Genomic DNA, 12,816 nt, shown 5'->3' on the forward strand with positions numbered 1-12,816 from the left:
TCAGGTGTGGAAAGGAACACAAATACAATAACTTTAATAACATTTAATCATTATAAGTCAAAATGAGTTTGGCATTTTTTGTCCTTTATAAGAAAAACCCGAGAACAACTCCTCATTTCCTCCAGATGTCCCACTGTCTTCACACTTGATCTCAGCCAAAAGGCCGAGAAACTATTGTACCACTTGCTTAACGAACCTCCAGAGTGCAGTCAATTCAAAACCCATGGAAGCCACCCTCACCCCCAGACACTGCACACACTGTGGCCACCTGGATGGCCCTACCTGGGCATCCAGCTTTTTCTAGGAAAGCCCTCTTCAGATGAGGCCCAGGAAGAGGGCAGTGTGTGGCAGCCAAGTCTGGGCAGTGCTCGGCCTTCCTGCATGAGGAGAGTGCCTCTCAGGTGCTCCCAGGGCTAGAGGGACCCTGGGGTGGCGGGGAAGTGAGGGCGGACATAGGAGAGGCTCCTGTGCTAGAAGAGGACCAGCATGGGCATCTCCCCAGTTACCACTGTTGCTTCCCTGGGGCTGGGGTCCAGGACCCGGGGGGGGCAGGAGAGGAAAGGTGGGCCCTGGGCATCCTCTGGGCACACCTCACCTGGCCCAGCCGGCAGGGACCTTGTGTCATCTGTCCTGGTGGTGTGACCGTCTTGGTCCTCCTGGAGTTCTACGTCTGCTTCCTGGTGTCCTGTGTCTGTACCTGCACGTCACCTGGTCTAGGTACGTGTGTGTGTGTGTGTGTGTCCGTCCTGTACCTGCTCATCACCTGGTCTAGGTGCACGTGTGTATGTGTCTTGGACCTGCCTATCACCTGGACAGGTAGGTGCGTGGCCTCTGCCTGCCCTCTTGGCAGGACAGGTGCAGGCAGTTTGTCCCTCACCTTCCTGGCAGGTGAAAAGAGTCGTCCATGGGGCACAAGCTCCTTAGGCCCCATCCTGTTCGGGGTGCTGTTTGGAGTTCTGGGAGCGCGCCCCGATGGGTGGGTGTGGATGGTGACTGAATGAATGAGCAGAAGGGGTGATGCCGTTCTCCCCGAAAGGAGGGTCCTGTGCCCTGTCGCGTGTTGATGTCGTAGATGGTGGCCTCGACACTCCCCAGGACTCTTCTTTGGCTTAGGAGCCAGGGTTGAGCTCAAGGACCCATGCTGCCCGGGGTTCCTGGGAGAGGGTTCTGGCCTTGTCCTGCACACCATCCACACATCCTGAACCTTCATTTTCAAACGTTCTGTTTCCCCACTAGACCCCCGTTCATCACGCCTGACACACTCAGTGTTATCTTTGTACAGTTGTTGAAAGCAACCACTTCTTTTGAAGGTTGAATCTAGGTTTATTTATTTAAATCCTTTCTTATTCATAGGTACCCTGTTGATTGAATTTCAGGAATAAATGCTGTTTAAATAAACAGCATCAGTCCAGCTCTTCGATTTCACACACGGGGTGGCTTCTGGCTCGGTCAGCTGCAGTTTCCCACTTCAGGTAAGATGGCTCTACTTGCCTACGTGCAAATGAAAGCATGGCCAAGAGATGCTGGTTCCTAAGTCCTGTCACCCTCGTCCCCAGTGCTGGGAACCCGTATGCCTGGTGGACAAACGGATCTCCCGGTTGAGGGGGCCCGGGCTCCGCCACCCGTTTCTTTCTGAATGCCCACTGCCCCCTCCGCACACTTGTCGGCCAGAGTATTTCTCAGTGTGGGGTTTTGACCCAGCGCTGCAGAGGGTCCCTTCCCGCTCCCAGCTGCTGGGCAGGAAGCAGCTGGGGCGGAGCGCACTGTCCTGACGGCAGGCGGCGGGTGCTTGTTTAGGGGCCGACCCATGTGCTCACACGCTGCCCTCCCCAGGCCCTGGACGTGATAGCTGGGCTGTGAGTTCACGGGGCTTGTGCAGAAGACAGGGGCCAGGCAGCAGGAGATGACTGTGGGGCCAGGCATGGAAGGCAGGATCTGGCTCGGGAGGATGGGGACTCGCAGGTGGGACAGAGCTGCCCAGCAGAAGCCCAGCACATACTGAGGAAGGGAGGGGAGACAGGGCACAGCTGTGCACGCGGCTGGGTTGGGGTCCATTGCAGCCGTGTATCCCTGAGAAAGGCTGGGCAAGGCAACAGAGGGCTTTCCTCTGTGATGTGGAAGTGGCCACAGCCAGGGCATCAAGGCCGGTGTGGCAGCTCTGGGACCACTTGGGACCTTCGCCCACCCAGCTGGCTCTGTCGTCACTAGGGGCTGCCAGCTTCATGGCCTTCGTGTCTCTGTCTGTGAAAGGGTTGAGAATTGGAGATGATACTCATCATGTACTAGGAGCAGGGCCTGGGACAACATAGGCACAAGTGAACATTCTTAGAACAAGAGGAGAAGCTGGTGAAGCAAAGGGGTGGGATCCCTGTCAGTCCTGGAGGCCAGGATGCCGTTACCAGAGGAGGCTCTCTGCAGGGCTGGGGGCGGAAGGCGGGAGAGCAGGACGCTGGAGAGTCGGTGGTGAGGGCTGGAAAGGGGCTGAGCTGCACCATCCAGGCGTGCGGACCTGAGGGCGTGAGGCTGGGCGGCCTGCTGTGGGTGTTTCTGCAGCAGTGCTGGCCCTAGGTGGGGATGTGGTGGGACCAGGGCTGAGCCAGCGGGGCAGGGGGAGGAGGAACGGGGAGGAGGGTGCCAGAGGGGTGCACAGTGGACCAGTCACTGGGCATCTGCAGGTTTGGATGCGCTCTGCTGTGTGGGGCTGCAGGCCTCCCTGGGTCCTGGGGACGTGGGTGTGATGTGACTCGGAAGGAGTACGGGTGCGCTTCGGATAGCACCCCCGATCTCTCCCACCCAGGCCCAGTGCTCATGGTCGTGTTGCAGCCTCAGTTTTCCGTCCACTGTCCCAGTAACCCCTTGGTGGTATTCTGAGCAAAGGCAGAGGGGATCCTTCAGGAGGGTGAGTTCTGACTTGGCCTTCCTTCCCTGTGTTCCCAAGTCCACACTCAATTCCCCTAGATGCACGAAAGGACAAGAAATTGGGACACGCGGTGTCAGGGTAAAAAATAGTGACTTTATTTGGAAAGCCAGCTGACCGAGAAGATGGCAGGCTAACGTCCTGGAGAGCCACCTTCTGCGAGTGAGAATTCAGGCTCCTTTTTCATAAAAAAGATTGGGGTTGTGGGTGGGTGGCGCAAACTTCTTGGTGCAGGAATTCTTTGTTCTTACAGCTGAGGGTCAGGTCATGGGGCCCGTGTAAAAGCTATTACAAAACAAATGTTACTTTCTATTCTGCAGCTTGCTGTGTGTATAGGAGAGCAAGTGTTCATATCCTTAAGAATGAGAGCCTTGAGAATAGGCTCTCCTGTCAATTTCAGGCTGAAGGCAACATTGTTTTAGAAAAGGGGCAGAGCTGGTAAGACAACCTGGAAAACAGCACAGGGTTAAAGGAAAAGCAAATCTAATATGCAGTCAGGCTTGTTGTTTGCTATTACACCTGCCTCAGCAGGGCTGGCCTCAGAGAGGAAGGGCACCCCCCAGCCCCCGAGAGCTGCCTGCAGGGGGTGGGGAAGGCAGGGAGGGGGTTTGCGGCACTGGTGAGATAAACTAGACATGGCTGATGAATGGACAGTGACTGCAAAGTTAGAAAAACTGTGTGTTTTTCCTCTTTGGGGAGGGAGAGGGAGCCTCAGCAGAGGTCAGTGACCCTGGAGAGAAACCCAAGAGCTCCTGCCAGCCCCTGCAGGTGCCCTGCCATCTCTGTGCTTCCCTTCCAGTCCCCGTCCTCCTGTTGCATCATGTCCTACCTCAGCCCCAGTGGCTCCCACAGTGTATCTGTGTGGGACTGAGTTCATTTATTTATTGTAGATTGTCCGTAATTTTTAAACTTTGAATTGCGATTCCCTGAGAGTTGTGAATTTTTTTTTGTGTGTGTGTGAGCTGTGTGTGAAAGGACTGGAATGGGAATGAATGAAAACGTCACTCTCTGAGCTGTCATCAGGGTTTCCTGGAAGTTTCTTTCAGATGTGTGTGTCTGTGCGGCTGTGATTAACATGGTTGCTGATTTGTCGCCTGGTTAGAAGCCTTTGAGGGCCCTGCCCCCTGCACGGGAGCACGTGGTCCAGGGAGCCGGACCGCTCCACCTCCTGGCCCCTAACACACAGGGCAGGAGCCCTGAGCACAGGCCGGAGTGCGGCCGGCTGAGTGGAGAAGGATGGGGTTGTGCAGTTGTCATGTTTGTCTGGACTGCTTAAACTCTATAGCCACCAAGCTGAGGCACATCGGGGGGTCATCACGCAGCGTCACCCTGCCTCACACCGATTGTTTGGTGCAGCTGCGGTGCTCCTGTGTCGTGTCCCGGGCACGGCACACCCCACGGCTTCTCTCCCTGCAGAGCACAGGCTCTCGCTCCCGATTTGCCCTGCAACCCGCTGCCTTGTGGCCTCGTCCCACTGTTGGAGTCCTTTGTGAAATTCAGCTCTGGCTGTGAACTGCCACATGACATGGGTTCCGGGACACCCAGGCTGGCCATGGCTGCAGAGTCGCTTTCTGAGACAGTGAGAGCGAGCTTTGAGGATATTACAACAGCTAACACCCCTCTGGGCCTCTTGTAACTAAGTGTGAGTCCTGTTCTAGGGGTGTTTTCCATTGTTCACGTCCGACCAGTTGTCTCTTTTTGGTGTCATGAGAAGTTAGTTCTCGTGCTGCCGTTTGGTCTGTGTGTGTACCTGTCTCAGCTCAGTGAGCTGAGCAACCCGCTCTGTGTCCTGGTCTGCAGAGGGAGTGCAGTTTGCTGGTGGTGTCTGCACCCCGGTTCCTCACCTGTGGAGCAGGGACCGTAATGACCCCGACCTCACAGGGCGGGGGGGTAGAGGGCTAGCGGCTTGCGCGGCCCAGGGCGCTTTGGCCCGTGCTTTCTCTCAGGTCCCGTGGTCTCTGTTGTTGTTTTAATTTCTAATTTCAGAAATGTGAGTCAAAGAAGACCTCCGTGAAATCATTTGTTGAATTTTTCAAAAATGTATTTAAATGGGCTTCAAATAAAATTTCTAATACTTCAGTAACAATTGTATACAGCCTGTGTGAGGAAAATGATAAAACTTAAAGCATATAAAGGAAAACACAAATAAAGGGAAATTCTTACCTTTTCTCACATAGAAGGATGCAATAGTATAAAAATGCCAAATTAATCTGTTCAGTGAACTTCAGGGCTAGTCAGTGTCACAGCGTCCCACCGGGAAGATGGTGGGAACTCCTATTTTAAATGTAAAGATGTCAGTTTCCAGTTTTTTAATTTGCGGAGATTAATTATATGAAAACAACCAGGAAATGTATGTGGAGGATGAATTGTGGGTGAGGATCTAGGTGCATTTAGATGGTTCTGGACGTTCTGTATTATGAATTGTCTATTATGGCCACAAACAAGTGTAAAAGAGGCTGCGTTTTGAATAGTATCTTATTGCTCGGTGTTTTCCAGGGCAACTGACAATCCAGATCCGTGCCTTCTTGTGCATCTTCATACTGGTCTTAATCTACTCCTTGCCCCAGGATGTTTGGTTAGCATGTCTGCAGGGGCTGGGCATGTCGAGAGCCCTGAAGTGCAGGGATGAGGGGCACCTGCAGGAGCTGCACTGGAGTGACGTTCCCTAGGATGGGGAGGGAAATGGGGGGTCAGAGATGGGCCTGGGGTGCCCGAGGAAGCCAGGGCAAGGAGGACATCACCCAACAGAGGAAATGTGATCTCCTGGTAACTGGAGACCCCGCCCATTATGGTGTGTGGGTGACAGAAGCTGGGCAGAGAGACAGGAAGGAGAAGTGGTGGGGGGAACAGGATGGAGCTGAGGGGTGTAGGAGGATGGTAGGGGCTTCGTATCCCCCATCCCCGGTCTTGGGGCTCTGCTTCTGGTAGTGAGGAGCCTTGAAGGGCCATGAGCAGGCAGGAGTGTCCAGGGCCCAGCTGGTGGCCCTCGGGGAGTGGGTCAGGCAGGAGGCCAGAGAGGGCAGGGCACAAGGAGGTGCAGTGTGCTCTGAGTGAGGCCCCTCTGCCCACGCCAGGTGTGCTGCCTGCCCTAGGCCTGGAGCTCCAGCCTCCCAGTGGGTCCCTGGTGGTCGTGTCATCTGAGGGCCGGGCCCCATTGCTACCTGCCCCGCCCTGCAAGTCTGCACCCCACGCCCTGCTCTGAGGCCTTGTGGGCACCCTCCCGCTGGCCATATTCCTGTGGGTCTCCTCCTCGTCCAAAATGATCCTGCTCCACGTGCTTACCACGTCCTACATCCCGATGCTGGACTTCAGTGGGTACACGAGGATGGAGGGGAATTTACGCTGCTCCCGCCAGAGCCCATGGGCAGGCGTCGCAAATATCCGCGCATGGTGCCCTGTGTTCTGATTTGCTGCCTAGAAGCTTGTTAGTGCCAGGGTTCTCACTCTCTTCACTTGGGTGCCAGTTCTAGCAGGTCCTTGAGCTTCCCTGAGAGAAGTGGCTCTCAGCCCAGGTCGGTCCCGGGTGCCTCTGGGGTTGTCACACCTGAGGGGCCCTCTGTGGACGGGTCCTGTGTTCTTGGCCTTGAGGCGGATTTTCCTCCTCCTCTTCCCCAAGGGGCGGCAGTGGCTCCGGGGGCAGCTTCCAGCCGATCACAACCATCCTGCTGTCCTCAGGCATGCTGGCCCTACACGCCCGGCAACTGGACGTCAGGCTGCGGCTGGACTACGTCTTGGCCTCGCAGGTAAGAGGAGCCCCTCTGCTTCCCTGGGGGTCAGCAAGGGGGTCCCTCGGGAGGAGTGTTGGGTGGGGGCTCCTGGCTAGACGTCACAGCCATGTGAGCAGCACCGTCGGGGTGAAGGAGGCCAGTGCCAGGTACAGGGAGAAGGACCACAGGGAAGAAGGAAGGGGCACAGCTGATGGGCCGTGTCTGGCGGTCAGAGTTTAGCTCTTTCACCAGCAGCGAGCTCCTGTCCCAAAAGGCGCTCTGGCAGAGGGGTGACGGCCGCGTCCTCCTGTCTGCAGAGCCCACGATCATCGGAGCCAGGTCCTGTGGCTCCTGGGTTCCTCCTCTTGCCCTCACCTGCTGCCTGTCTGCCCGCTTTTAGGAGCAGGGTGAAACCCATCCTGTATGAGTCTCCTTGGTGAGTGATGACTCCTGTGGCCCATCCGTGTTGTTTTCCCCGAAAATGTGCTGGAGGAGCCCTGGAGGTGTGAGGGATGGAGTGTCTGGGTGAACTGGCTCAGCAGGGTTTTTGCTAAAAGTGGACCATGTGTAAATCAAGAGGGACAGCGCAAAGTCATGGCCCTGTTGGGAAGAGGGTTCAGAGTCTGGTCCAGGAGAGAATCTTGGCAGGTGGCGGGTTGTCCAGTGAGTGAAGGAAGCTGGATGGGCGGGTGAGTGGCTGATGGAGGATCCTGCCCTCCCCAGGCAGAGAGGAGCGGGACGACGTGGACAGGGTGAACCTGCACAACAAGAGGGTCCTCTATAGTCTCCTGCCGGCCCACGTCGCCCAGCACTTCCTCATGTCCAGCCCCCGGAACACGGTGAGCGTGCGGCCCGCATGGCAGCTGCTTCCCGGGCCCTGAGACCCAGCAGGGTGCTCCTCCAAGCCGAGCTGGTCAGTTGGGGGCTGCAGGGCTGCAGCTGGAGGTCCGAACCAGAGGGACCCTCCCCGCTGCCTAACATCGCAGAGGGTGGCCATTTCCAAGCCTTCAGCTGCACCAAGGATGGAGGCAAGAGCCAGGGCAGAGGCTGGGCCGTCAGAGGCTCCTGGGATGTGGGCTTGACAGGTGCCCAGGACTACTGTGTCCTCCCCTTTGATCCTGGAAGAGAGCGTAAGAGTCACCAGCCCCACAAGGCGGGAGATCGGGCTTCAGGAAACCACACTCAAGGGGGAAAGCGCCGTTTCAAGGCCGTCATGTCCTGGGTGGGGGCCCTTTCGGCTGAGTTTGTGTGGCTGGCCTGGCCCTGCCCGCCTGGCTGCAGGGCTGGTGGTTCATTCCCTGCGCCGTGCTCAGTGCGGTCTGGTGCCACGACTTGGAGGTGAAATTCTAAACCCACCCCAGCAGCATAGCACAGGGCTTAGAAAAGCTGACTCAAAAATAAAGAGGCTCAGGCTGGGTTTTAAGGTCCTAAAGGAACAAATACCAAGGCTCAGCTTGACCAGGTTTGTCCTGAAATAGCCCCGGGGCTAATCTCTCATCCTGGTAGGCCTGAGGGTGTCCAGAGCAGTTTGTTTTCCCAGGACAGTGTGTCCCTCCCCCACCCCACAGGGGCCTCTGATCTCACCTGTGAGCTGGACAGCCTCGCGGACGCCCATGTGTGAAGCCTGCAGCTCCAGCGGGGCCACCACACCCGTCCCCGTGCCGCACGTCCACCCATCAGAGCAGTAACGGACCAGCCGTCGCCGGGTCCTGCTCTGCCCGTTGTGGTCCAGCTCATGGAAGAGGGATTCCCTAGAAGGGAGATGGAGTTTGCGCTCGAGTCACCCACGGGCACCCCTGGAAACGATTTGGGCTTCCAAGGTACGGTGTTTTCCTCAGGGATGTTGGACTTCACGTGCCCACCTGTTTGTTCGTAGGCCTCCTGGGAAATGCGGCCGTCAGGGGCCCCGTGCACAGCTGGGCGTGCGGTCCTCGCTGCCCGCTGCCGTCTGCGCCTGCTCCTGGGCGTGGAGGCCGGGGCTGGGGGGCCGCTGGGCCACGCTGACGTGCAGGTCACGGAGCTCTCGGACGCAGACACGGGGTCTGAGGAGTGTTCAGACGAGGTGGTGGAGGATGTGGACGACATGGCCTACACTGTGGTCAGTGCCTCCCTCGTGCCATCTGTCCCAAGCTCTGGTTTCCTCCGCATCACTCCAGTGGGCCTTTCTGCTTCTGCGAGGCACAGGTGGACAGGGGCTCCTAAGTGCTACCTTGGTTTTCTGTGCCTTTATTACTTTTAGCTTTAAAACAGACCCATGTTCCAACATCGAATGATGTTGAGATGGGATTCCATGAAGAGGAGATGTTATTAAGAAATCTTTTGTTTTTTTTTTTTTAAAGAAATACTGGGGCTTGAACCCAGGACCTCGAGGACGCTAAGCGCGCACTCTACCTCTGAGCTATACCCTCCCCCTTAAAAAATCAGTATTGATATGACAAATTGACTTCTGATTTCAGTAAGATGTTTCATGGGATTCATTCGGAAATGCCTCAGAAATTTTCTTTACTTCTAAGGTTTTGAGGTTAGTTCTGCTTCCTGTGCTGTTACCATTAACCTTTAAAAAACAAAAGAATTTTCAGTGAAAACGTAGCATAATATTTCACAGTTTCTTTTTTAATATTAGAGACTTTACATACTTCTTTCTTTTTAAGTAGGCTTATCTGGGTCACCATTTTAAAGAACGTGTTTATCTTTTGTAGTCTGCTGGTGCTGTCGTCACCCAGAGCCAGACGTACAGGAAACGAGCTGGTGTCCTGAGTAATGAAGATTATTCGGTAAATGTGAGACACGCTATTCAGGTGAGTACTTGCGTGAGGCCAGAGCCATGCTTAGGTTTTCATTCAACCAATGTGTGCATGCATCTCAGAAAATCAGACACCTTGCAGGGGAGGGCATAGCAGCCAGCAGGGAGGCCTCTGTGACTGGAGACAGGACAGAGGAGCAGCAGATGAGCGAGGAGGTGCCAGCGCCACAGAATGAAGGGGGGTTGTCCGCAGTGACGTGGCACAGGGTCCTGTGCTTCTTGGTTATGCCCCTTTTGGACACTTTCACAGCCTAGTTTTGCTTTTGAGGGGAGACGGAGGTATTTAGGTTTATTTATGTATTTTATTCAATGGAAACAATGGGATTGAACTCAGGGCCTTGTGTATTCTAAACACACACTCTACTACTAAATTTCACAACCCTCACTTTTTGTTAAAAAAAAAATCATTCTTGCTGCCATCTAATTTAAAACCATAGTTTTTTTCAACCTTAAATCCTTCCTCCTCCTGCTTTAATTCTTTTGTTCTAGCTAGTACACTTCAGAGAAAATAGCAGAAATCATCTCATTTTACCTGTAAATATGTCAATATGTATCCTGTATAGACAAGGATTTTATTTTTAACATAATGACCTTTCAGTTACCTAACACTGCCTGACAAAGTAAACAGTGAGTCCTTACTATTGTCTCCTAGCTAATGCTTGCTCAGATTTTCCCATTATTCTCAAAAACAGCTTTTTACACTAGTTCCTCTGAATTTCGGTACCTAACAGGATCATACACTTTACATTTGGGTGATAGGTCCCTGAAATGCTTTTTAACCTAGAACAGTTCCCCTCTCCTGTGTTCCTTTTCTTGCCATTCACCTGTACTAAAACTACATTGGCCCACAGCCTTTCCCCCTCTCCTCTGCATCTCCTGCACAGTCAGAGTGAGGGTTGCAGGGTGGTCGGACTCAGGCTGCCCCTGAGCAGGGATGTGTCATAAGAAGTAGCACAGAATGTCGCTGGTCATCACCATCTGTTTGTCTATGTTGTTCGTGTTGCCTTCTAGACCCGTCAAAAATTTTGTCAGCCCTCCCAGATTTATTAGCTGGATCTGTGTTCTTTAAAGAAAACTTTCTTAAGAAGTCAGGTCACTATAATGTAGTTCACATAGAAAGGCAGAATAGTGGCTGGTTTTTGTTTGCTTGCTTGCTTGCCTTATCAATTTTCAGAATGATGAATTAGTGCCTTGGTACTTGTAAAAGTGACCAAGAACGTTGTTTTGTCTATTATCGTTATGATGAATTTATTGGCTATTATGGATTTGATGTGTTTTAGCCGTTTTCCCCCTTGATCATGTGGGAACCCACTGATCTTTTTTTTTTTTAATTGAAGTATAGTCAGTCTACAATGCTGTGTCAGTTTCTGGTGTACAGCATACTGTTTCAGTCATCCATGTACATGCATGTATTCCTTTTCGCATTCTTTTCCTTTACAGGTTACTACAAGATACTGAGTACAGTTCCCTGAGCTGTACAGTAGGACCTTGTTGTTTATCTATATCAGTATCTGTACTAGTAGTATTAGTGTTAATAGTTGGTACTTAGATGTCCAAGTTACCCTTCCCACCCCCTTGCCCCGCTGGTAACCATTTGAGCTGTTTGTATGTTCTTGAAATTAAGCCCTTGTCAGTTGCATCATTTGCAAATATTTTCTCCCATCCCGTAGGCTGTCTTTTTGTTTTTGTTATAGTTTCCTTTGTTGTACAAAAGCTTGTGAGTTTGATTAGGTTCCATTTGTTTATTTTTGCTTTTATTTCTATTGCTTTGGGAGACTGACCTAGAAAAACATTGCTACAATTTATGTCAGAGAATATTTTACCTATGTTCTCTTCTAGGATTTTTATGGTGTCCTGTCTTAGATTTAAGGTGTTAAGCCATTTTGAATTTATTTTTGTGCATGGTGTGAGGAAGTGTCCTAAATAAATTATTGATTTACATGCTGCTGTCCAGTTTTCCCAACACCGCTTGCTGAAGAGACTGTCATTTCTCCATTGTGTATTCTTGCCTCCTTTGTTGAAGATTAATTCACCCCGTAGGTCTGTGGACTTATTTCTGGGTTCTCTATTCTATTCCATTGATCCATAGGTGTGTTTTTATGTCAGTGCCACACTGTTTTGGTTACTGTAGCTCTGTAGTACTGTCTGAAGTCTGGGAGGGTTATTCCTTCAGCTTCGTTCTTTTTCTTCCGTATTGCTTTGGCCATTCTGAGTCTTTTGGGAGTCCATATAAAATTTAGGATTATTTGTTTTTGTTCTGTGGAAAATGTCCTAGGTAATTTGATAGGGGTAGCATCAAATCTGTAGGTTGCTTTGGGTAGTATGGCCATATTAACAATATAATTTTTCCAATCCAAGAGCATGGGATATCTTTCCATTTCTTTAAATCATCTTTGATTGCCTGAATCAGTGTGTTGTAGTTCTTCACATATAAGTCTTTCACCTCCTTGGTCAGGTTTAATGCTAAGTTTTTTTGTCTTTGTTTTTGATGTGATTTTAAAAGAGATTTTAAATTTTTACTTTCCTTTTCTAATATTTCATTGTTAGTGTAAAGAAATGCAGCTGATTTCTGTATGTTAATCTTGTATCCTGCTACCTTGCCAAATTCATTTATCAGCTTTAGTAGTTTTTGTGTGGAGCCATTAATTTTTGACTGCTCCCTTGCTTTATGGCACATGTTAACCTAGGCTCCTATTATGTATTTCCTCCCCCAGACATCAAGCCAGGCAGTTTTTTGTGGGGGAGGTAATTAGGTTTGTGTATTTTTAATGGAGGTTCTGGGGCTTGAACCCAGGACCTCTGCATGCTAGGCACGTGTGCTACCTCTGAGTAATACCCTTCCCCCAATTTTATTATTTCTTTTGAGGAAAAATATGACCAGATGACTGAGTTTAGGGACATGGCCACAAAGCCAGCTCCGGGGGTGACTCTTAGGGCCACTTAACCAGTGTTCTTTCTACCTGTAGTAGCTGTGTGTTGAGGTGATGGGCGGGAATTGCTCTGAGTCAGTAAAAGCTGTCACGTTCAACTTGGTATCCAGGAGGAAAGAACTGTGGTCTTATAAGAAGAGCACCACCGAATGAAAAAGCTAAAATTAAATTGTAGTTTTGAAAGGTTGCAAGCTGTTATCTAGAAATTTTGATCCTCTGGAATACTAACTCCTGTGTATTATCTCAGGATATTAAATTTTGATTATTTTTCTTGGATGAAAACAAAACTTCAAGAGTTTCTGATAGTAACAAGCAAACTGTGTGTTTTTGAGGTTGCTTTCCTTTTTATTAAAAAAAATTTTTTTTTCATTCTAAGTGACCTCTATCTCCAAAGTACCCACCCATTGCCCCCCGCCCTCGCCTCGTCCCGCTGCTCTGGCCCACATGGGCCCAGTCACT

At 51.6% G+C, this 12,816-nt stretch overlaps 1 protein-coding gene across 4 annotated transcripts in view; it reads left to right on the top strand.

Moving 5' to 3' along the window:
- Positions 1-12,816, top strand: part of LOC140690754 (NACHT, LRR and PYD domains-containing protein 3-like) — a 150,692-nt gene that overhangs the window by 82,651 nt on the left and 55,225 nt on the right. For 2 of the 4 annotated variants that reach the window (XM_072952669.1, XM_072952674.1), the window contains 6 exons: positions 1,354-1,472; positions 6,534-6,660; positions 6,942-7,060; positions 7,352-7,463; positions 8,193-8,444; positions 9,324-9,422. Coding sequence is in view for 1 of the 4 variants with exons in the window: in XM_072952684.1 (XP_072808785.1) it covers positions 7,048-7,060; positions 7,348-7,463; positions 8,501-8,722; positions 9,324-9,422 (450 nt within the window). In the remaining 3 variants the exon portion in view is untranslated. Of the gene's footprint in view, positions 1-1,353; positions 1,473-6,533; positions 6,661-6,941; positions 7,061-7,347; positions 7,464-8,192; positions 8,445-8,500; positions 8,723-9,323; positions 9,423-12,816 lie in introns of those variants that run through there. The other 2 variants (XM_072952684.1, XM_072952681.1) reach the window with 2 other exon arrangements.

Source organism: Vicugna pacos, chromosome 3 (assembly GCF_048564905.1).
Source record: "Vicugna pacos chromosome 3, VicPac4, whole genome shotgun sequence".
NCBI classification, from domain to species: Eukaryota; Metazoa; Chordata; class Mammalia; order Artiodactyla; family Camelidae; genus Vicugna; species Vicugna pacos.